The 23,013-nt window shown below is 44.9% G+C and overlaps 1 protein-coding gene and 1 pseudogene across 2 annotated transcripts in view; one reads left to right on the top strand and one right to left on the bottom strand.

The window, feature by feature from the left end:
* Positions 1 to 9,329: 9,329 nt before the first annotated feature.
* MAML2 (mastermind like transcriptional coactivator 2) overlaps positions 9,330 to 23,013 on the bottom strand; it is a 285,997-nt gene continuing 272,313 nt past the window's right edge. The window contains exons 4-5 of one of the 2 annotated variants that reach the window (XM_014611326.3): positions 22,118 to 22,229; positions 9,330 to 15,735 (exon numbers count right to left, since the gene is read on the bottom strand). In XM_014611326.3, coding sequence (XP_014466812.2) covers positions 14,756 to 15,735; positions 22,118 to 22,229 — 1,092 coding nt within the window. In that variant the 3' untranslated portion in view covers positions 9,330 to 14,755. Of the gene's footprint in view, positions 15,736 to 17,132; positions 17,241 to 22,117; positions 22,230 to 23,013 lie in introns of those variants that run through there. The other variant, XM_059721137.1, reaches the window with a different exon arrangement.
* LOC132247924 (U2 spliceosomal RNA) lies at positions 19,181 to 19,435 on the top strand (annotated as a pseudogene).

The following is a 23,013-nucleotide window of genomic DNA, read 5'->3' as shown; positions in this document are numbered from 1 at the left end:
GCATTAAGATCTGCTTTTATTAGCTCACACATTTTGGTCAGTAATGTATATTCTTAAATCTTCTTTAAATATTATCGTATGTATCCACAGATTTTAAGGCATCATCTGTCTATCATGTGTATCCTTTTAGATTCCTTTTTAACCAACACTGATTTAAACAAAGAAGTGAGTCAAATTCACTCTAAAAAAAGGAATTTAAAGGGATAAAGGCAATTTACTCAAGCCCCAAGTATGCCTTCTTGAGATAACTGCACCCCACATATCACTGGTAATTGCAATAATATATTATGAGAATCATGACCCTCCAGCAAATCCTCTTGTAAAACAGCTGTTAGTCATAAAATGAGTTGGGTTGCACAGCATAAGGGCTACTTAAGGCCTAAGGATTTGCAGGATTGACCTAATCTAAATAATAAAACAAACTAGAAAATTCACAGTGAGCTGACAGTCTGGACTTTATTCTTCAATCCATAGACAAGCAAAATACTCATCAAAGTGTGATTGGCTAAGTGGGAGTGTGGCTTGGAAGGACTGTAGGATTAGTCCTGTCTGAATCTCCCTCAGCTGCACCCAGAGCTATCAGAGCACCATCAAAAGCCATCAGATGCAGTGGCATACCTATGGTGGGGGATGCCCCCCGGGCTCTAGGAGTACTCGGTCCCCCAGTAGCACTTCCAATTCCGCCGCTGGTACTTCTGCTTCCACCAGCGGCGTTTCTGGGCTTGGCGATCGGCTGCAGATGGGGTGGGGAGGTGCAAATGCTGGAGACCCATGGTATACCACTGATTAAGTGGCATCCCTTGTTCATGTGATTTCTGCCCACTGCTTCCCTACCATTATTTTATTGGAACTAATATCTATGCTTAGATGCATGTGTGAAACAATCACCATGCTCTCTGTGGACAGTTTTATTCAGGCAAAATTCTCCTTAACTAGGGTTACCATATTTACAGTTCCAAAATCAAGGACACTTATTGGAGGGACACCTCACTCCCAAACCACAGCCTCCCATTCCTGCTAGTGCCCCTCACTCCCAACCTGCAGCCCCCCATCCCTGCTGCTGCTGCCCCTCACTCCCAACCCACAGACTCCTGGGCCTGACAGTGCCCCTCGCTCCTGACCCACAGTCCCTTGCTCCCCTGGGCTGCACTGTGTAGCCTTTCCCCTGCCCCTGTGCCCTGCTGCAGCCCTCATGCCTAGACACCATTCTCCAGCACTGGCAGGTACCCGGTCCCCAAGCCCCGCTCACCGTAGACTTATCTGTATGCAGCTGCAAGGGCTGCAGACACACATGATGCTCCTACCTTCAATTGACCTCTCCCACCCCCGCCAGCAGAACAGAGCAAAGTCCTGGACATTTGTTTAGATTTAAAAATCTGCTCGGATGGAGATGGGAGGACTTAAAAAGAGGACATGTCTGGGAAAACCCAGACATATGGTAACCCTACCTTAACTTCAGGTAAGATCAGGCCTAGTGTCAGACACATTGACTTTATGTGAATAAAGTGCATATGTTGGAGGGAATTTTCCCTAGGTTTAAATGTATGTGACAGGGGGCCATGTCAAGGCCAGTCCAATCATTGGCCCACCCACCTGTGTAGGGCAGTCCGCCCACCTGTCTCGCCTGCCACGTCTTTGATGCATCTAAGAAGTAGTTGTTAACAAAGGTGGGAAGCTGTCCATTTATTGCCCGATGCCAAGGGCATAATACATGGCTCTGTACCGCCCCCACACTCTGTCCCATCCCAGATGGCATCACTATATGGCTCCAGCCCCACACTGGGCCCTACTACATGCCCTACTGATGTTCAGACCCTAACCTGGATCCCTTCTCCTCAGGCGATCTAATCCTCACCCTCATTCTGGGCTGCAAAACTCCCTAAGCCATTTTACCTCTTGGAAGTGGCCCCCTCTGGGACCTTTGGCCACACAGATCCTGGCCTCACCTCTAGGCCAGTCAGGACTCCCAGCCTCTAGCCCCTGGCTGTCCCGGGTGGTGGGTGCTCTGGTCCTTTGACCGGTTTGGTCCTGGCCCCAGAATGGATCAGTCAAGGTTTTCATGGGTAGGTTCTTGAGCCGCTTGCCCTCACTCTCCCCTATGGGTCAGCCTTCTCATGCTCGTCCAAATACTGTATTACATAGTTCCTCCAGCCCTCTCCTGGACCCTCACTGGGCTCTCCACTCTCCACCCTCACGGGGCTCACTTGATTGATCTACTTAGGCTGTCCTATGTGCAATCCTTCACCCCCCCCACACACACAGACCCTACTCTATGCAGCCTACTGGTTTCTCACATGCCCCCTCACCAGGGACACTACACTGCCCCCTCATTGAGGCTACTTGGCCTCGGATGTCCAGTGATGTGCCTGGACACCCTATAGCAGGGACAGGTGAGGGAACCCACCAGGTTGTGGGGGCTGAGGCTATACGGCACCCCATACTCAACTTTAACTAGGGAGACACTGGTGTGGCATTTTCTGGGGACCACCCTGCCACAGGCAGCCTCACCACACCATCCTACCCCAGCAGGGTGTAGTGTGTAGTTTTAGGTCATTTCCCAGGACAAGGAACCTCATCTATCTCCATAGTTCCTACCCTTGACCTCCAGATGTTCTAGGAGCAGCATCTCTCTGGTTGGGCGATATTGTCTCTCTAGCTCCCTAGATGTAACTGCTAGTGCAGCTCCTAAGGCCTAGGTTTATAGTGAGGCTACCCAGGCCTTCCTCCAACCCAGGAGCCCTCTTGTGGTCATGTGACTGCATTAGGCCTCACCGCACCTGCCAGCTGGTCCACAGCCTACTTGTGCCTCAAAGTGGCAGGCACCAAAGATGCCCTGCCACAATGTACGCAATATTTTGTTAATTTTAATAAAGGGAATGATTAAAATACATTAGATTTGTTGTTTAACATCAACCATCCTGTTGTGTCAAAGAGAAAAACATGGTGTTCTCTCCTACACAGCGTCACAAACTAGCCAAACACAGTGAAGACATATGAGAGGCAGCACACCAAGAATACTGAACACTAAATCTTTGTTATATCAAGCAAAGTAACAGAATGCATGATGTGTTAATGACAGAGAGAGCGACAGGCCCAATCAGGCTCCCACTAAAGCCAATGGGAATTTTGCCATGGAATTCAGTGGGAGCTTGATTGGTTCCTTTTTCATGTGTCCCAAGGATATCTTAGCAGCCAATTTAATACCATTAATCATGTAGCAGCATACAAATATAAACACATGTTTAACAGAAACCACAATCATTTACTTGATACTTGCTGTTCATCACATACAAAACTGAATCATTACCAAAGAATGTTTCAAGTTTCAGCTCTACTATTAGAATCAGTTATAATGCAGATGAAATTCAGATTAGACATCAGGAGATTTGAACTTCAGATTGGACATCAGGAGAAAATTCTTTACGGTGACGGTGGCCAAAATATGGAATATGCTTCCAAGGGAGGTGGTGCTGTCCCCTTCCTTGGAGGTATTTACAAGGAGATTAGACAGACACCTGACAGGGGTCATCTGACCCCAGCACTCATTCCTGCCCAGGGCAGGGGTTTGGACTTGATGATCTAATAGGTCCCTTCCAGCCCTAACATCTATGAAACTATGAAAAACTGAGAACTACAGATTTTAAGGTAAGAAAAGCCATTCCAATCACCTAATCTACACTCCTGTATAGCATGGTCCATAGAATTTCACCCAGCAGTTCCTCCATTAAGACAAATCGAGGTTGAACTAGTTCACAACTATTTTTCTGGCCGGAAGAAAACACAATAAAAGTGAAATGTTTAATTTTGATACACCTGAAATAATTTCGAAACATAGTAAGGAGCCAATAGCACCTTGGTTTACACCCAGCATTTACGGCTTTTTAGAAAATGATTATTATAATTACAAATAATTACATGACAACCTTTGAAAACTCAAATAAGAAAAGTGGTGTTGTCACTGTGATGGTCCAGGACAGATGCAAGAAGCAAGGATTTATGTGAGTGTTATCTTTTCTTTGACCAACTGCAAGGTTGGGATAGACCTAGGATGCATACAAGCATTACATTTCTATTGATGGAATTATGTTTAGTCCAGTAGAAATGCTAGTTAAACTGAGGCACTTCTTTCCAGTGCTGTATTCCCCTCATCCAGGTGCTTCCCCAGGCAAAGCTGGTGTCCAGCTGGCCAGGGTTCTCTCAACTGCAGTTGTCTTGCGAAGCTCCCTGGAAAAGAATGGCTCCATGAACCCTGCAGATGAGGAGACTGAGGCAGGGGCCACAAGATAGATAGGTCCTGCTTCCAAGGCTGGGGCTCAGCTGCTCAATAGTAATGTATCCCCTGTTGGACTGTGCAAGCTATAAATAACAGTTCTTTTTAATTGGAGTGTATCTGCTACAATTCACTATGTGGTACATGTTATGGTTCTTTGGTTAATGCTATTTATTGTGACTGTCACAGGCAGGGTCCTACAGGAGGGCCGTGATCTCCTTAAGGCCCCTTCTTCCCGTGCCAAGTTGGTCCAAGGGCATCCTCAGTTTCTCGCCCGCCACGTCTTTGATGTTAAAATATGTTAGGGAGGCTACCTTTTTATGCCCTCTTGGTCACTTCTCGATGTAGTCTCTGCCTGTGGACTCCCGGACCCCTTGTGGGTCCTACTCTACAAATGGACGCTTCCGGGGCACCCTAGCCTTAGGGGCTATGCATGGCTCCAACCACCCCTTTCACCATGCCTCAAGCCTCGCAGCTGGAATGGACGTTGTCCTGTCCAGGTCTACAATCCCTCTGGCGCTGGAGCCCTTCGTGGCCCTGTCTCTCTCCGCGCCCTCTCTCTGGGGCCTTCTTCACAATGCTGCCCCTCTTCAGTTTTGCCGCCCTCCTCTGGGGCCTTCTCTATAGCGCTGCCCTCTCATAGGGCCTTCACTATCGCGCTGCCTTCCTCTGAGGCCTTCACTATCGTGCCGCCCTCTGTCTAGGGCTGGTCTGCAGTGCCGCCCTTCTCTCTGGGGCTCCCTCTGTCAAGCCACCCCCTCTCTCTGGGGCTCCCTAGTAATACTGTCCCCTTCTCCAGGGTTCACCGCAATGCTACGCCCTTCTCCGGGGCTCACCGCATCGCTACCCCCTTCTCTTGGGGCTCGCCACACCTGCACTGGGGCTTCTCAGTAATGCCCCTCTCTGGAACTCGCCACGCCCACACTAGGGCTTCTCAACCATCCCTCTCTGGGGCTGGGGTCTATGCACCCCATACGCAGCTCCCTTACTGGTGCTGGGGTCCCCACACCACTGTGGGTCCCCTATGAGGCCTCCTCCAACCCCTAATAGCCTCACCCAAACCACCGGTCATAAACAGCAACACAAAATACAAGCCAATCGGCTATAACTTAAACAGAAGCCACCTGGCCATAACAATGCTCACGCCTACCAGGAAATACTCCATCCCTGCCGTAAGAGAGCTCCTTCCTCTTTGGCAGCTGGCAGGGAACTGCTAGCCTGGCCTCAGCCCCTGGGCTTTATAAGGGCCAGGCCCTGCCCTTCCAGTCAGCTGACCTTCCCTGGTTGCCCCAACAACCCACAGCTGGGCTCCTTATTCACTCACTGCTAGGGTCCCTTCCCTAGCAGTTTCTCCTCCTTAGGAGCAGGGCACCTCAGTGCTCTGCAACAGTGACCCTTGAGTCAACCAGGACTGAGGCCAAGGCTGTATTGCCTCTCTGCTGGGTCTTTGCTGCAAAGACATGAGCACTACTTACCCATTTACTTTTCTCACAAATGTCCAAGCCCAGCCATTAGGCAGCAGAGAGAGGTTCAGTTGGGAGGCAGAACAGACTTGCGCAGTATCACTGCTTTACACCCTTGGGATCCCAGCTTTGCAGCAGCACATGAAAGATGGAAGTGAAACTAAGAAGAAACAAAAATGATTTGTGGTTTCCTTATCCAAACCGCAGGTACAACATGCCTTACACTGATTACATTGGGGGATGACACTGGCATGAACAACATTGCTGCCACCCTGACTGGAACAAAAACTAAATAACCTAGAGAACTGGGAAAGGGAAATGCAGCATTTTAAAGTGTTTTTGACTTTAATTCTCCAAGCTGTTACCTGCAATGCAGGGAAGGAACCCCTGGTGGGGGGAGACGATGTTATTTATTAATCTCTTCACCCTTCCTCTGTAGCAGCAGTACTCCAGCGGGAAGGCAGAGCGTGCCTTAAAGTGTAAAAGTTCACCTGAAACATTAGCGCTTCCTGTGCAGTATTTTAGACACAAGGTCAGTGCTGATCAGAGGGCTGGTAGAACTCACCTACCATGCAGCCCCATCTGTGACATTTCTTGCCAGGAAATTAAAAAGTTATATCAAAACTCTTCCCCTACACCCATAGAAGCCAGCCATGCCCGAGTCCCACTCACTGTCCAGTGGCTCTCATCTCCTCTGAAGGGTCAGGCTGGATCTAGAGCAGGCTAATGGTGACCTTTTTTCTCATCAGTGAGAAATATTATAAGATGGTTCAGTCAGTTGCAGTGTAACAAGCCCCTCCTTCCCTCTCCTCCCTCTGTGTGTCCTGCTCTGCCCCTGACACTCACCCCAGGCTCAGAAGGTTTTTTGCAGAGCTGAGGGGCTCTGGCAGAGTGCTGTGTTCTTCATTTCCCCCATCTGAGGGAAAGAGGTGCATGGTAGGGAGTAAGGCAAGATTGCAAATGGCAAATGTGGGAGTGGGGAGGTGGAACTGGAGGCTGTCAGGATGAGCCTGAACACTTGCAGAACCAGAGCCCTGAGCAACTGGTGGATCTGCTGCTTGGCTGGAAGGCCCAGTACGCTGGGGAAGCAATGCCTGCCTGTTGTTGGGTCTGTGGTGAGAGGGATGTAGGACTCAGCAGGCACATCTACATGAGACGCTAATTGCCCAATAGCCTAATAACAGTTCACAGTAGCGTGCCAGACAAAACCTGTGCTAATACATTACTGCACAGAAGTATTAGGCTACTGAGCAATAAGCATCACTAAAAACCCATGAGCTGGTGCTGCTTTGCAGTAGTGTGAGTTACTGCACATTGATTTAGTACTTGGTTAACTAAGTACTAAACTTAATGCGCAGTAACTATGGTGCATTAATGAACGTGTAGACATACCCAGACTCCCACAAGGGCAGTGAGAAGTGGAGGGAGCAAAAAGAACTGGCTTCTTCCCAATGGAGAGACGTGGGGTCAGGATTTCACTCTCCTTTGGACACTGGATAGCCGGCCAAGCCTCAGACAGACAAAACCCTGGTTGTGGATCTCCTTCTCCTATGTATGGGCTTCCCTCAAAGGAATCACCATCCTGCTGAGGGATGTACTTCCTCAGTCCTATCTTAAAAAAGGCCAAGACTAGTCTCAGATGATGAAGTTGGCAGGTGAAGATGAGTTTTTGGATGGGTTGGGGGGTAGGCCTTGCTGAATAAAGGTAAAGCAGATGGGCACAGCAAAGGGGAGAATGGAAAGGGCCTTTCCAGGGGTGGAGAGGGAAGTAGGACAGCAAGGGATAAGTGTAACACCAGTCTTGGTGCCATGGGAGTAGCAGTCCACAGTGGAGTGGCTGGAGCAGGGAGGCTGGGGATTGTAATATAAGGGTCTAAGGAACTGCGGAGGTAACAGCATGGGAGAACTCCATGACAGGAACAGGAAGTGATGGTGGGGCAGCAGCATTGCATCAGGGTGGCTGAAATAGTGGGATGAGATGAAGAAGCTGGAGAAGGGGAGTTGGAGGGTTTGTGCAGCCAGGTGGGGAAAGGGAGTGCCTTCACCACCTGGTAACAGCTGTTTGTTCCTCTGCTTGCTGTTTTATATCTGGGAAGGGGCAGGCACAGCCCGCTTCCAACAACTGGCAAGAGCAGGTCCCTCCCAGCTCAGGCTCTTACAGGACCAGTGCACAGCTCTCTGAGGCACAGTTCTGAAAGAGCAGTCACAGCCGCTGCGCAGGCAATACGACTGCACCAGGGAACGTGCACAGCACGTGGTAGGTCTGGGATGAGGTCTGTGCACCACCTGAGTCCCATTTGCCCAGTTTGGAGGGCTGAAGCAGGATTTGAAAGATCACACATCCATCTGAGCACCAGTTGTTGCAGCCAACAGCACAAAAAGGAGTGATGTGTTTAGTAGCACAGCTGGCTGCCTTTGACTTCACAGCTTGGATGACCAGGTACCGTTTTCAGCTGGGCCACCTCAGAACAGCCTTTTGACATGAAGAAAGCTTGAACTTACATATCCAGAGCTATAGCATGATGTTTGACCAGTATACACCTTCTCCTGTATGTGCTTTGGCTTACCGAGCTGCTATGCTAGATAGCAGTAAGGGGGTTAAGGCACAGAAAACTTTAACTTCACCAAAACTGCACTAACATAATTCAGGCACCTGCTATATTTGGTATCAAAAGGTGTATCAAAAGATGTCAATTAAAAGAATAAACTGTTAACCATCTGTTTCATTGGGACCTGTTTAAGAGAGAGTCAAAATTGTAGCTCAATTGGACAGAAAATTTCTTCAACAAAAAACTGATCCACAGAACTTATACTTCAAAAAATAGCATGGAAAGGATTGAGCATTAAACTTGTGTGACATGACACATAATAAAAAATGATCTTGTACATGTTGAAATTATTTGAGATTACATACAATGATACATGGACACTGAATTTAAGTCAAAGACAGAAGGGAATTCCTCCTTAACACACTGAGATTAAGTTGTGATGGGGAAATGCTCAATCTATTTAAAAGAAGCTAATGCTTTCATTTGTCTGTACGATGTAAACAGTAAATTACATTTCAGTAGTTCCTAAAATTTACGGATTTTAGTCACATCTTTCTCATAAGGGTTATTTTTAAAAGCCTTATCAAGGTTTAATAAAATAGCAATAGATGTAATAAGTTTGTTACAGTCGTGTCGTGAGTACTATGTGGTTATAGGTAATTAATTATAAGCATATCACAAAAAGTTATAAAGGTTGTAAACAACCTTCTGAGTTACTAGACTTGATGACATATGATTAACCATGTCTTATAATATGTCTTTACCATTTATTTTCCCTTTTTTAGTCTTATTTAGGACTGGAACCTCAATATATAATGTGACTCAGATTTTAAAATGTAGTAAACTTCACTATAGTAATTGTCTATTGTTATAATGAAAATGTTGCTTGAACCCATAGAAAAAACAACTTTTCCATAGGCAGTCTTGGCACAGAAGTGGTAGGATACATGTTTTTCCAAAAATATTTCTGCTATTTAATGAAACAAATGAGTAGCCTAATAAATAGACATTTCTCATGAAGTTCACATTAAGAAAAGAGACATCCAGAACATTTTAATTGATTTACTTGGCAGCATTTTTGATAGCTACTGAAAAAAACATACTATTCATGTTTAGGTGAAAAATAAATGGAGTCAAATAAGTGTCACTGCATAGTACTAGGAGGTATATACAGCCACATGTAAAAATGCATAAAACACAAACATTTATGTACAGCAATTTTTCCTTTCAGTCTGTATAGAGAAACACTGTTTTATAATATGAGGAAGTATAAAGCAGACACACATGCAACAAGACATGACGGTTACATATACCCCCCTCCACCCCCCAAGTGTTACAAGCAGGAGGAGAAAAACATTTTTCAGGGAAAAGTGTCGAAACCTGGAATGTTTTCATACTGAGGTTTCAGGAGAGCTTCAGATCTGAATGTATCTGAAGTACTTTTAAAGGCTTGATTCAAAGCTCTGTGAAATCAATAGAAAGACTCTCAGTGGTTTCTGTGGGCTTTGGTTCAGGCCCTTATATTTTACCCAAGTTCCCATTCTGCCCTTCCCTGCAACTCAGTGATTAAGTTTGAGGATAAAAATAAACAATCATATCATACAAAACTTTGTATATTAGAATACAAAAGGTAACCATTTACTTTTTGTATAAAATACAACTTTTGATAGTATATTTATTTCACATATGTATAAATATAACCCAAAGAATATGTTTTTATTATTCCTACCAAAATATTAATTTTTTTGTTTTTACAAAAGTTTACAAAACAAATAATTCTTTATATTTACAACCCAATACTGTGAAGAGCTCCTGGTCAATGATGAAAAATATATTATAAGGGTAGTGCATTTAGCCATTTTTTCAAAAAGAGAGAACTTAGTTAAGAACCAACATTGGATTCAAGTTTTGGTCACAAAAGTCTTTCACAATCTCGTACGTGTTGTGTACATCTTCACAAGAAACTAACAGCCTTTGCTTGGTCACAGGGGAGTATGAGTGTATTTAAAACCAATTTTGTTTTACTATAACAGCAATAGTTTTATACCTCATTCAGCTCCTCATCTAGTCAGTGAAAAAAATGACCAGTGGAAAAAATGTAACAGGTGCAGGATCAAGCTGAGACCCATATCTTGCAATTCTTGAACGATATCCTCAACTGTGTCACCTTTTACAGAAGTTGAAGGCCTTTCCTGAGGTTGCCTGAGTAAACCTATAGTAGATGACCCATCACTATTAATCAGCAGTTGCTTCTTCAATGGCATGTGAGCTCACATATGATTTTTGATGGTTCTAGCTGATTGCTTAAGATAAGGTCAATATAGAAGGAGCACATCCTTAGCGACTACTTCTAAGAAATCTGTCCCCTACTAATGAAGGGGCTTTAGCATTCCTGCAGATCACCTCATGGACTATATGTGTGTGAGCAAGATACAAATGAGTTGATTTTGACTTTATGCCCCACTTAAACTTCTGTAACTCCATCTTTACAGTGGACTTAACCTTGATATCACATAGGTGCCAGTGAGCAGGGCTCAGACACACAGTATTCCTCTGCTTCCATACATATAGACCACTACTTTCTAAATCTGGATGAGACACTATTGTGCCGGCAAAACATTGTCCTCCTCCTTTTTATGGAGGAGGCTGCCATGCTTCCTGAACACAAATGGTTTGGGACAATAGATAGAGAGCTGCTTCTGGATATGGGAGTGATCCATAAGGGGATGTGTTTACACATGCAATTAATGTGCCTGAATTTTCTGTGCAGAAAATTCAGGCTCATTAAAGTGCTTCCTGGTACACATCTATATGTGCCCCCCGTTGGGAGCAAATTGAGCCCAACTGGAACAGACCAGTCCAGGGCTGCTCCTGCCCTGCTCCACCTCCCTGCAGCAGTCAGGGGGTGCTCCAGGCTCCCTGGGCTGGCAGGGGGCATGGGGCCTAAGCCCCGAGTTCTGGAGGGTTGGGGGGTAGCAGTCCCAGCTTGGCGGAGAGCTCTGTCCCAGCGTGGGGGAGATCAAGCTAGCACTGAGGTGGGAAGGGGAGCTGTTTCAGCTGCCAGACAAGTCTGGACCTCCACGTGGCTAGGAGACAGCTCTCCCAGCCACGTGGAGATAAGGATGGGTTCAATCTCCATGTGGCTCGGAGGCACGCCTTGCTGAGCCAGGACAGCTTTCCCTGCCCCCTGCAGCCCTCTGCTGTCTAGGCTGACAGGGAGCAATTTGCTTCCAGTTAGTGTCTACATGTGCAGTACTGTGCTTTAGTTAATGTGCCATTTTCCCAGTACCTGTATCTACAGGTACTAGAAAACAGCACATTAGACTAATACACTATACCAGAGATGGGGAACCTCTGGGCCGCTGACCGGATGCAGTTGGCTGGGGATTCCATTTCCCAGGCCCCTCTGCCCCCATGGCTTGTACCAGTCTCCATGGAGACCTGAGCCCCAGCCACGCGGCAGTGCATGCTGCAGAGCAGCACAGGGGGATGCTCTGGAGCTGCTGGGATTTTGCAGCAGTGGCAGCTTGCTCTGGAGCCAGGGCAGAGCCATGATCTGTAGCCTGCACGCTCTGGGCAGGGGCATGTATGCAGGGGATCATGGTTCTGCCCCAGCTCCAGACAGGCTGTCACTTCTGCAAGGAGCTGGGGCAGACCCATGATTCCCTGCATGTGTGCCCCGGCCTGGAGCATGCAGGCTACAGATCATGGCTCTGCCCTGGCTCTGAGGCAAGCTGCCCCTGCCACAAGATCCCAGCAGCTCCGGAACAGCCCCCTGCACTGCGTTGCCATGCACACTACTGGTATGGCTGAGGCTGGGGTCTCCTACGAGATTGGTATAAGCCATGTGGGCAGGGGCACCTGGGAAATGGAGTCCCCGCCCGACCGCATCCGACCCGCGGGCTGAACGTTCCCCATCCTTGTACTATACAGTAAATGCTGCTCATGTCTTATTAGATTAGTCTAATGCACAGTAAAGCATCTCATATAGATGCAATCAAGGAGTGCCAGAGATTTGATCAGAGACCTGCCCTGCCCCCTCAACTGCTGATAGAGCTGGGAAGTAGTATGACATGATGCACCTTTTCTGTCCCTGAAGGCAACTCTCCAGCCACAACCTTTTGTGCACATCATTCTCACACTACTATTCCAATGCAGCTATACATCCAGGCACCTTAATTGTTTCCTTGGGATAAGACCGTCTAGGTTCTGCACAGATACACAAAGCCGGGGGGGGGGGGGGGGGGGGGTGTATAAGTACATATTGCTTCCAGATCCACAAGAAGATTGGGGAATAGACAGAATTTAGGTCCCAGCCCACCAGCACTGATAAGCAGAGCTGGGTAAACGGGCAGTGAGAGCATGCTCTTCCTACAGTGTATGGAGCTGCTGTTCATGGAAGTGTGTGTGTGTTGTGTATTCCAAGAGCCCCCTAGAAGGAATTTCTCCATAATATATATGGAAATAATCAATGGAGAGAGGCCTTGCTACATTTCCTGTTACCATTCAGAAATTGATCAAATAAGTACAATAAATACTGCAAAGTGGCCAACACCTGTCACTGTTACATATACATATTTATTAATCAAAACACATAATAAAGGTATAATGATATCTTTTGCGGTGATAAGCTCCTGGTCAACTCCTGGCCTTGAAGCATCTAAAAGTGAGCTCTACAATCAGCTTTGGCTGATTCAGAAAAGGCTGTGAAGAATTCTTCAGCTCAAGGGACATCTTACTTACCTTGATCACAGAAACTTTTTCTGCTAGGACAATGACAGGGAGAACAACCAAGCCAACCACAGAACTGCTTTTTGAATTGAGTGCTATGAAGTGTTCACACAGAGCCAGCTTCTGATTTATGGATTGTGGCTGAGAGGTGCCTCATACTATGAACGGATTTGTTTTCAATTTATATTACATACATTACCTTCAATGGGACTACTCACAGAATGAGGTACTACTCACCCTGTGAAGGGTATTGGAATATGGCCAGTCAGTGCTCTTGGCACTCATATATATCACTTTTTGGACTCCCTTGACCTGAAGAATGAGGGAGATATCGATATTCTTCTCCAGCGCCTCACTGAATGGCATGTTCTTGAATCAAAATCAAAATAGAAGTCTTTCTATATACAGAAATATGCATCAACCTTTCATTACGGGATAAGCAAATACTTGGCCATGTAGAAAACTTGGGTTTAGATTGGAAAGTGCTCTTTAGAGCCAAATCCTGTGTACCTTTTTCACTCAAGCTGTCCACTGTAGTCACCGATCTACTCGAGGGATCAAAGCAGTAGGTTCTGGCTCTTAGATTTTGTAATGGCTCATCACATATTTATGCCAGAAACTAGACACATGCTATTACTCATTTTTAGAATGGCCTCTCTTATTACATTTCTCAGGCAGTTACAAACACTAGGCCAGGAGTAACAGTAAAAGCTAGAATATTCTGGGATCTCTCTCACACAAGACACTTTCTAGCTCCCTTAAAAGGAACCATTTGTCCTTCTACTTTCTACACAAGTTACTGCATTTCCTCACATATCACTTGCCCCCCAAATAAAATATGCACCTTGCTTTTGAAAAGCAGAATGCAGAAAAAAGATTTTTTCCCCAAGTCATGGCCAACTCTGTGACATGGGGTAAGTCCTCCTGGAAACACAGAAGTGTGGCACCTCAGGAGACAACCTGTGTGAGGCAGCAGGAACTTCCTGGCATGGCAGGATGGCAACAAGGCTATGGCCCAGACCCTTGCAAGGGCAGTGGCAAGACTGTTACTTCATTACTATACATAGTTCCTTATGTAAGTTCCTGTACATAATCAAGTGCTGTTTTCACACCATACCTCATCAGGATATTACAGATTGCATATAGCAGCTCACTCACCCTTGGCCAGCTGAGTGGCTTTTTAGCCAAAAGCTATTGCCTCACTAGCAGCAGTCAGAGGCCTAGCAAACTGCTTGCTGCCCCATGGAGAAGTGGCAGCCGTTTTGGCAGCCATTTAACAGAGTGTCTCTTACATTGCTTCTATTCCATTGAAAACAAATCAGCTTCTCTTCTTAAGACCCCAATTTTGGAAGGCTGATTTTGTGGAAGAAGGTACATGTAGTATGTGAGCGTATACAAATAAAAGACAATGAAAAGAAAGAAGTAAGCTTCTATTAGGTAGATTTTTTTAGCAGTTAAATTTACATAGGACCTGATTCTGTCAGGGATTGAGTACTCTCAGGAGGAGTTGTTAGGTATGAATATCATCCTACATTATACTTTACTCGGGGGTAAGCTTTAGAATTGGATATTGTTCTCAGACCATCTCTTCAAACAGAGCAATCACTCTATTTGCTTCCTTATTTTAAAAGACAGCTCAACTACTAGTGTGTAAATAAGCTAGGCAGATTGTTGGCCTTTAAAAAGAAAACTATTGTTAACAGCTGCTTCTGAGCATGTATGTTTTATCATCATATTGTTGCTTATGAGTGGTTCCCCAAGATTTCATCAAGGTTGATATCTTTCATCCAGTCATCATTGCCAGGCTCTGTTTTCAATAAAGAATCTATAAAGTCTGAATCACTATTGAGTGCAGGTCCTATGTTGTCACCTTGCTGGTTAAGAAAGTCAAATGATAAGTCGCTAGTAGGATCATTTCCTTGGTAAGCCCTTGAGTTTTGGTTGGTTGATGTAAAACTGGTGGATGGCAGGGATGATGGTGGGGTCATACTTGTTCCTGGCTGATTCAAATTAGGCACAGTCTGTCCTCTTAGCTGGTTAGGTCTCACGCTTAGACCCCTTAGTGATCCAGCAGTTTGTCCATTTAATGTTTGGTGCGCTTGGTTTAGAGGAGGTCTCATTTGCACTGCTGCTGTTAGCTGGTTAGGAGGCACCATCGCACGTGGGGAGAAATGCTGGTTGCCTATGGAGCGTTGCAGAGCCTGGTTAGGATATGGTGTGCTTGTGGGGAAACGAACCCCTGCAGGTTTCAGCGTGTCCTGCTGCTTTGTTGTGGCTTCTTGAGAGGCCCAGTTTTGAGCTGTAGTGCTGGAAGTGATCATAACACTTGATGGTCTTTGAGCTGGGAAACTTGTAGCTCCGTGGCTTAAGCTTGGTCTTACCTGCTGAGAGCTGACCACTGACCCAGTCCCAAAAGCTGCTGCATTATTTCCTTGTGTCAGGGTTTGTGGTCGAGACATCATGGGGTTGTTTTGACTTGTTATGATTTGGTTTTGGTTTCTGTGTGGTTGCATTTGGTTCATTCCTGAAGTTATGCTGTACGCACTGGGCTGATTGCAAGGAATGTTTCCATAACAGCTCATGCTCCGAGCTGCAGGAATAGAAGGCATCCTGGTTCCAGGTGGAGCTGACAAAAGGCTAGAATTTGGGGGCAAAATGGTATGAGTTGAAATGGGGTTTGATAAAGACAGACTGGAGTTCATGCTTACAGCTGGTGAACCACCTAGACAAAGAAAGGGAAAAAAGACATGCATTGAAATTTTTTCATTAAAATATGCAACAGATTATAATTTTAGTTTCTTAGAGCATAATCTCTTTACTGGGGTAAGCTAATGTCCTAATGCTTGAATGGAAGGTAATGACTTTGCCACACCTTGCCTTTCAGAAGCCAGTAGCATCCACAAAGGCAAAAAGCCTTCCTTGCTTCTACAGGCAATGAGCAAAAGTTCAGAAGCAAGGGATTACCACTCTGTCATGGTAACTGCATCCTCTTCTCTTTTCACTCTGGTCACATTCTCCTGACCTTTCATTTGTCTCTACTGAAATGCAGATTGTTTGCATGTACCCAGAATATCAAGTGATCTAGATCTCCATGTTTTGTTGACTTTATCCTCCTCATTATTTACCAGTATCCATGAACGCCACGTGCCTCTGGAGGCTGGGGGGGGGGGGGGGGGGGGGGGGGGGCATGGCGAGCTCCTGCAGCACTGTTGGCAGCAGGAGTGTGGTGGTGGTGAGTGGTGAGTCCCCGCAGGCAGCCGCAGCGCTGTCGGCAGTGGAGGGGCGAGCGCTGACCAGCGGTCGGTGACCACCCGCAGACGCTGCTGGCAGCATCGGCAGTAGCGAGTGGCGAATGGGGACTGCCTGCAGACGCCGCTGCAGGCAGGCGGACGGGGTGGGGGGTGAGCAGCAACTGCAGACAGGTGCTGCCAGCAGTGTCAGTGGCGCTTTTTGCAGAGGGTGCACCGCCAATCTCAGGGGGTGCACGTGCACCTGTGTGCACCCCCTACACATCACCAATGCCACTATCCCACTGTTTTTCATATATAAAATGTATCCAAAATGATTTTACATTTTCTTCCAGTTCATTGACAAAAATGTTAAATACATGTGACCAAGGACTAATCTTTGAAGGATCTTACACTTGAAATATAGTCACTTTCTCTTTTTCACAATTACAGACCTATCAGTTAACCAGTTTTTAATCTACATCACGATTGACCCATTGATTTTCCATCATTCTCATTTCTTAGTCAAAATTCTGTGCCGTATCAAAACAAACACCTTAAAGAAATATATTGCAAATTCATCAAAAAAGTTCTCAAGTTAGTTTGATGGGATCTGTTTTAATAAACCCAAGTTTATCAGCATTATATTAGTTCACTTTTACTTTTTATTAATTAAAAGCTTTATCAATTTTTCCATTATTTTGCTTTGGATCAGTTTTAGGGTTGTAATTATCTGACTAATTTTGTTCACCTTTGTGAATATTGGTGCCATATTACTCTTCTTCCAGACCTGCAGAACTTCCCAAATGTTCCTAAGACTTATTAAAAATAATTTTAAGATTCAAAAGAGCTCCTCATCCATTTCATTTACAACTCCTGTGTTCAATTTATTCATCTGGTTATTTAAACTAATTTTCATACCAGTGCTATGACATCCTCCTCAGTTAGTGTTGGAATGGAAAGTAATTCATCATCATGAAATGAATATATCATCTGGCTTCTGTCCCAATATAGAAAAGACATACTGTATTTACTTGAATATAAGATGACACTGAACATAAGACAACCCCTGAATAATTATATTCTATCTATGGTAAATTTATAAATTTGTTATAATTTTTCAGGTATAGAATCTAATTATTGGAGGTTTGCCTTGACTCTGTCCACCTCCCACTGCTAAAGCAGGAAAAATAAATCTGGGGAGGTCAGGTGGCCTCCTTGCCTTCTGGCCTCGCAGCTTCCTTTCCCTATAGACCCTTCCCCCTCTCTTTACTGTCAGACCCTACTCCCCTGAGCATAGACTCAGTACATCCAGAATTAATGCATTTTTCCTTTTTTGAAACTCCTGCAAGTTTTAGCACACGTACTCCACAAACACACTTTCAAGCAGCACTTTTGTACCTTCTATATAGCAAACTTTTTTTTTTGGAAAATTTTTTGTATTCCAGGTCAAATTAGCCAAGTCAGTTCTGAGTCCTCTTGATTGAGCAAACTCACTCATTCAAACACTATATGTGGTGCTACAACCAGCAAGTATCCTCTACCCCAGACTTTTCAGCCTGGGGCTTCAGATACTCCCAAATCCATTGGTGGGCATCCTTCATGCAGGCCTAAGCCCAGAGGCTTGGGGTTTAGATACCCCTGAGTCCCACTTGCCTTTAGCCAATGGCCACAGGAGAAAGCTAGGGAGGAGTCCCCCATTTCCATAAAGTAAGTGTGTAGCTGAGATGCTCCCACTGGAAGCTGGCCACTGGGAAGCTAATTACAAGACTCTCATAGGGTGTCTTGTCTATAGTGCACCCTCCACTACGCAATGCCATTTAAATCCATCTTGGTCTGGCAACAGACCTGTGCAGTAACTATACTTGATCTTAGCCCACAAGAGTACCTACTATGTAGCAAACAATGCATGATATTAGTTTGAAGTGAAAGCTTGTGATTTACCATATAGTTCATTGGGCTGGGCCACTGGAAGAGTTAACAGCATTTCTGGCCATGGTGACCCCATAGCTCAGCACTACTCAGAATGTGTGTGTACTCCAGATACCACCTCTCACCACACACAAGGATCCAGTAGCTCCCCACTCATGACTGGAACCAGATGTTCTTGTCAAGAGTCCTGGGATCCTCCAAAAATGTATATGCAGATGAGGAGCAGGACAACCTGGTCCAGCTCTACTGCATGGAGGGCAGGGCCACATGAATCATATGTTACAGGCTGAGACAGAGGGTGACAGATGGATTCTGGGTTAACTGTTTGTTCCTATTTGCCAGACAGCTGTTAAAGAAACAGGAATAATTAGAAATGGGAAACAGTACACACAATGCACAGTAAAGATGCAATCAAGGCATGGCTCAGCTGTGGGACTGAAGAGGAAATCAAAATATATTCATTGTAGTGGCTCACAACGACTTGAAAAAAGTGTTAGTGCCGAAGGGGACTGAGTGCAATGGGCACTATCATATATGTTATTCAGATGGGCTTCACTAACCTATCCTTGTGAAATGTGGCTTTGCTGTATTTGGAATGGGAGATCCCCTTCTCCCTGATCTGTCATGGCTTTGTGTAGTTGACCATGGAGACTTCTCCTTTGCACTGTAGGCAGGCCCTTCCACGAGAATCTACTATAGCCTCCCAGTGGGAAGATCTCAGCTGCATACTTTATTTTATGGAGGTAGGGCATTTCTCTTAGCTTGCTCTTTTGGGTAAGGGTAAGCGAGACTCAGGGGCATCCGAACCACAAGATCCCTGGGCTTGGGGCTTACATGTAGGATGCCTGCCATGGATTTGGAAGTATCTGAAGCCTCAAGATGAAGTGTCTGGGAGGTAAGATTCTTGCTGGTGGCAACACCATATGGACCCGAACAACTGAGCTCTGCTCAGTGGATGGAATTTGTCCTGAGACACAAAATTAAAAATAAGAATGTGGAAAGTTCCCATCAGCATCTTGGCCTTTTTGGCTAAGATCAAATGTAGCACCAAGGAGACGGTGTCAGGGCTGGTTCTGGCCCTTCCGGTGTCAGCCTGGTATTGCAGTACCTCTAGTTCCCTGCAGAGGGAACACCCACCTTTTTTTTTAAAAAAAAAAAGTTTCCATCAGAATTTTTGGCACCAGGAGAGGGTATCAGAGCTTTCTCTGACTTCTCTGAGTGCTGACCTGGTATTGCAGTACTTCCAGGCCCAGTGCTCATTCCCTCCTGAGGGAGCAACTGCCCATTTTTTTAAGAGCCACATGAAGGAAAAAAAAGGGTTCCTATCAATATGCTTACCCTATGGTTTTCATTACTGCAGCAGTTTAATGATAGACAATGTATTTAATGTGGCTTTTTTCCAAATGTAAGATGAGGAACTATTTTCTGCATGCTGATTGGGGGAAAAAATGTCTTATATTTGAGTAAATGCAATATTTCTTGAACATTCCTATTTTGTATTATTATCAACAATTCTACCATTTCTGGTTATAATAAACCAGTGTCATTTTTCTGTTTCCTTTAGTTCTTTATGCACAAAAAATATCCTCCCCTCTGTCGTCCTTAATTCTTAACATGACTCCACAATATAGTTGTATCCAAATCAACAAAAGTGAACTTCCTCAGGACTGGCAGCCCATGGAGTGAGAGGCACTCTGAGAATCCAGCTGGATCTATTGCAGAACAGATGAGGGGATAGACAGATTACTATCAGGGGACCCTGTGACTGCACTGTACTTCTGGAAGTGAAGGAAAATCAACCTTAAGTTTATATCAAGCTCCATAGTTGACTGCACTAATAATCCATGTATCATATGCTGTGCATTTGATTGTAATATTTTTCAGTGACACCAACAAAGACCAGGGGTCTAATTCAGCATACTCATGCCGAAGTGAGGAATAACTCAATTGAAATTAACGGAGTTACAAAAGAATGAAAGGTTGCAAGAGGAGAAGTGGGACCCTGCTATTATTTTAAGTAAAGCGGTCTTAGTATATTTGTAGAATTCCTTCACTCACCCCTGGGATGGAGCCCCTCCATTGGTGGAACAAGCCAACTGTTAAACAGCCTAGAGGGCTACCACCCTGATTCTTGTGCAAATGCCATGAGATCTTTAAAGGGCACAAGTGGTCAGGATCTTAATTTTACATCTCATCCAAAAAACCAAGTTTCCCCTTATGTATGACTATATTTATCCTTTTATTTTTACACCAAAATATTTTCCATTCTAATTTCTTCCAGATGCAAAGAAACTTCTTCCATAGCAGTGTTTTGTTGACAACATATCCAGTGCCTAGACACCAAAAGATTTGGAGCTAGTGAGAAATGCATTTATTGCTCAATTCACCTGCTGTTATCATGGAGCTTATTACTATTGTTATAGAGGCAAAAAGCATCGGAAGGCAAGGTTTAATGATGTCTCTCATAGTTCCCATGGCATTTCATTTAACTTCTTGCTGCTCTGAGCTGTTTTCCTTTCTTCCATGACCTGAGCATAGCTATTCCCAGAAACAGGGAACAGATTCCCAGCTGCTGCTCCCTTATGCAACAGTTTCCTAATCAGTCCATCTGGTGTGTTCCCTCCAAGCACAGAGCACAGCTTTCTCCCCGGGTTTGTTCTGAAAAGCAGTCAGTTTCCTTTGTTGATTCAGTTACAGAGAGTGACTTGAATGACAGAACACCATTATTGCCAAGCCCAAATGTTAAAAATTTAGGAGTCAGACACCAAAGCACCATGAGTTTGTCATAAATTTTAGAAGGTTTACATAAAAAGAGACATAAAATATTTGGGTTTTTTAGCTGCCTCCTGGATTTGATCTTTTTAGGGTGTTTTTGGTTGTATTTCAAAATTTTTCTACAACTATAAAACTTAAAAAAAAATTTTGTTAAAGAAAAGTTGACTGTTTTGGTTAATCACTTGAATCCAGAAATACACCAACCATCTCAGGATTTCAAAACAAATTACAAGAGTTTACCAGAGCTGCTGCTCTTCCTGATACCATTTTAACACAGCAAATTAGATACTATTCTGTCTGGGCCGGCGGTGGCTAACCTTTATGGCAAGTGTGCCACAAGTTAAGTCCACAGGATGAAATAGCTCTAATAATAAGCCACCATTGTCACCCAGATCCACTGCATCCAGTTGCCACTGGGATGTGGCAACACTGAATTTGGTGGCACCTACCCCCACAGCTCCCATGGGGCCAACCCCCCTCAAGTCAGCATGAACTCCTGACACCTGCTCCCACCCTGATTGCTACTTTGATCCTCTCCCCACCACCAGCCATTGCTCTGATCCCTGCCTTCTCCCCAGCTGCCACTCCAATCCTGTTCCCAGTTCTCCCCAACTGCTGCACTGATCCCTTCCCAGACCCTGGCACAGGAATTTACAGCAATGTAAAATGGGAACACAATGCTATCAGAACAGAATGTAAGCATCTTTTCTCTGCTTTGTGCTTGTTTTTGCATTGAAATAAACAATAACACTCTGGCTACAAACAGACTTCACATTCATCCTGGGATAAACCATTTTATCCTAAGGCAAAGTGCAATCATTCAGACATCCATGTCCATTTTTCCAGGATAAATCCTAAAAAGGATTCATGTGATGAGAAGTACCAACAGTTTATCCTGGGACATTGCAAAATCTGTTTCAACTGTTATCCTAGGAGTGCATTATTCAATCAACAGCATTCAGCTGCTCACTAAGCCCTGATCAGAAGGGTACTATGTGTGTGCCAATCCTGGGAGATTTCTGTTCTAGGACAAACACAGACGCACCTTATCCAGGGACAAATGCAACGTCTGTTCCTATCCCAAAAATCAGGCCCTTACCATCAGGCCTTCAGGGGCATCTTGGATAAACTTCCTCACTGTGGCTTTCTTTTTCATTAAGCCCCACTTACCAGAATACTGGTTGGTCTGTTGCATGTTGACCACATTTCTTCTTTGGTCTTTATAATCTGGTGGTGGCCTTGTCAAATGTCTGTTTAATTGGTCTTGTGCATTGATTTTCTCCTACAGGATTAGAACAGAAATAAAAAATGTATTAATTTGTTTTCTTCATATGTTATCCTGGCAAATCCCCTTTTCCCCCATGCTGTCCACAGTGGTAGTTTTAAGCCGAGTGTAGCAATTGCTCCTTAGGGACTTTGTTTACTGAAGTGTGTGGGATTTCCATTATTTCAGTGTGCTTGAGTCATGTTCATTCTGCCTCCTCCTCCTGCTTGAAGTCACTGTGAGCTAGATCAGGGCCTTAAAATCTAGCAACATGTTTTTCATCATTTTTGTACCAATAACTCCTAAATAATTTGACTTTAGTTTAATTTGCCCAAGTAAAACTTGGTTGACTTCAGTATGCCCACTTGGTAACTGTTGGGGATCTTGACCCATTGTTGAAAAGCACTTGTCACAAAACACCCCCTTTTTATGTGAAAGGAACTTCTCTGTATACATCCAGGAAGACATTACATTGTCCCGCTTCACACCTTTCTCCAAAACTCCCCTCAGTTGTGGGGTCTCCAAAAAATCTGACGTGCACTAGGCAGTGTACATCCTATATGCAAACTGTGCGGTGACTATTTTACACACAAACCAGAACTGCTTCACTGTTGCCTTTCATTTTCCTGAATGTTTCAGCTACTACCTGTTATGTTTCCTGTTGTACCCAGATTGCATGCATGTGTATGACAAGAACCTCCTGTAAAAAGGCCGTAACCTTGTTCTTACTTACGTCCTTGTGCCTCTTGGCTGGTTTTTCATTTAACTGAGAAAACTGCTTACAGACCTTTGCTGCTTAAAT

This window comes from Alligator mississippiensis, chromosome 1, assembly GCF_030867095.1.
Source record: "Alligator mississippiensis isolate rAllMis1 chromosome 1, rAllMis1, whole genome shotgun sequence".
NCBI classification, from domain to species: Eukaryota; Metazoa; Chordata; order Crocodylia; family Alligatoridae; genus Alligator; species Alligator mississippiensis.
This window is presented reverse-complemented; position numbering and strand designations above follow the sequence as displayed.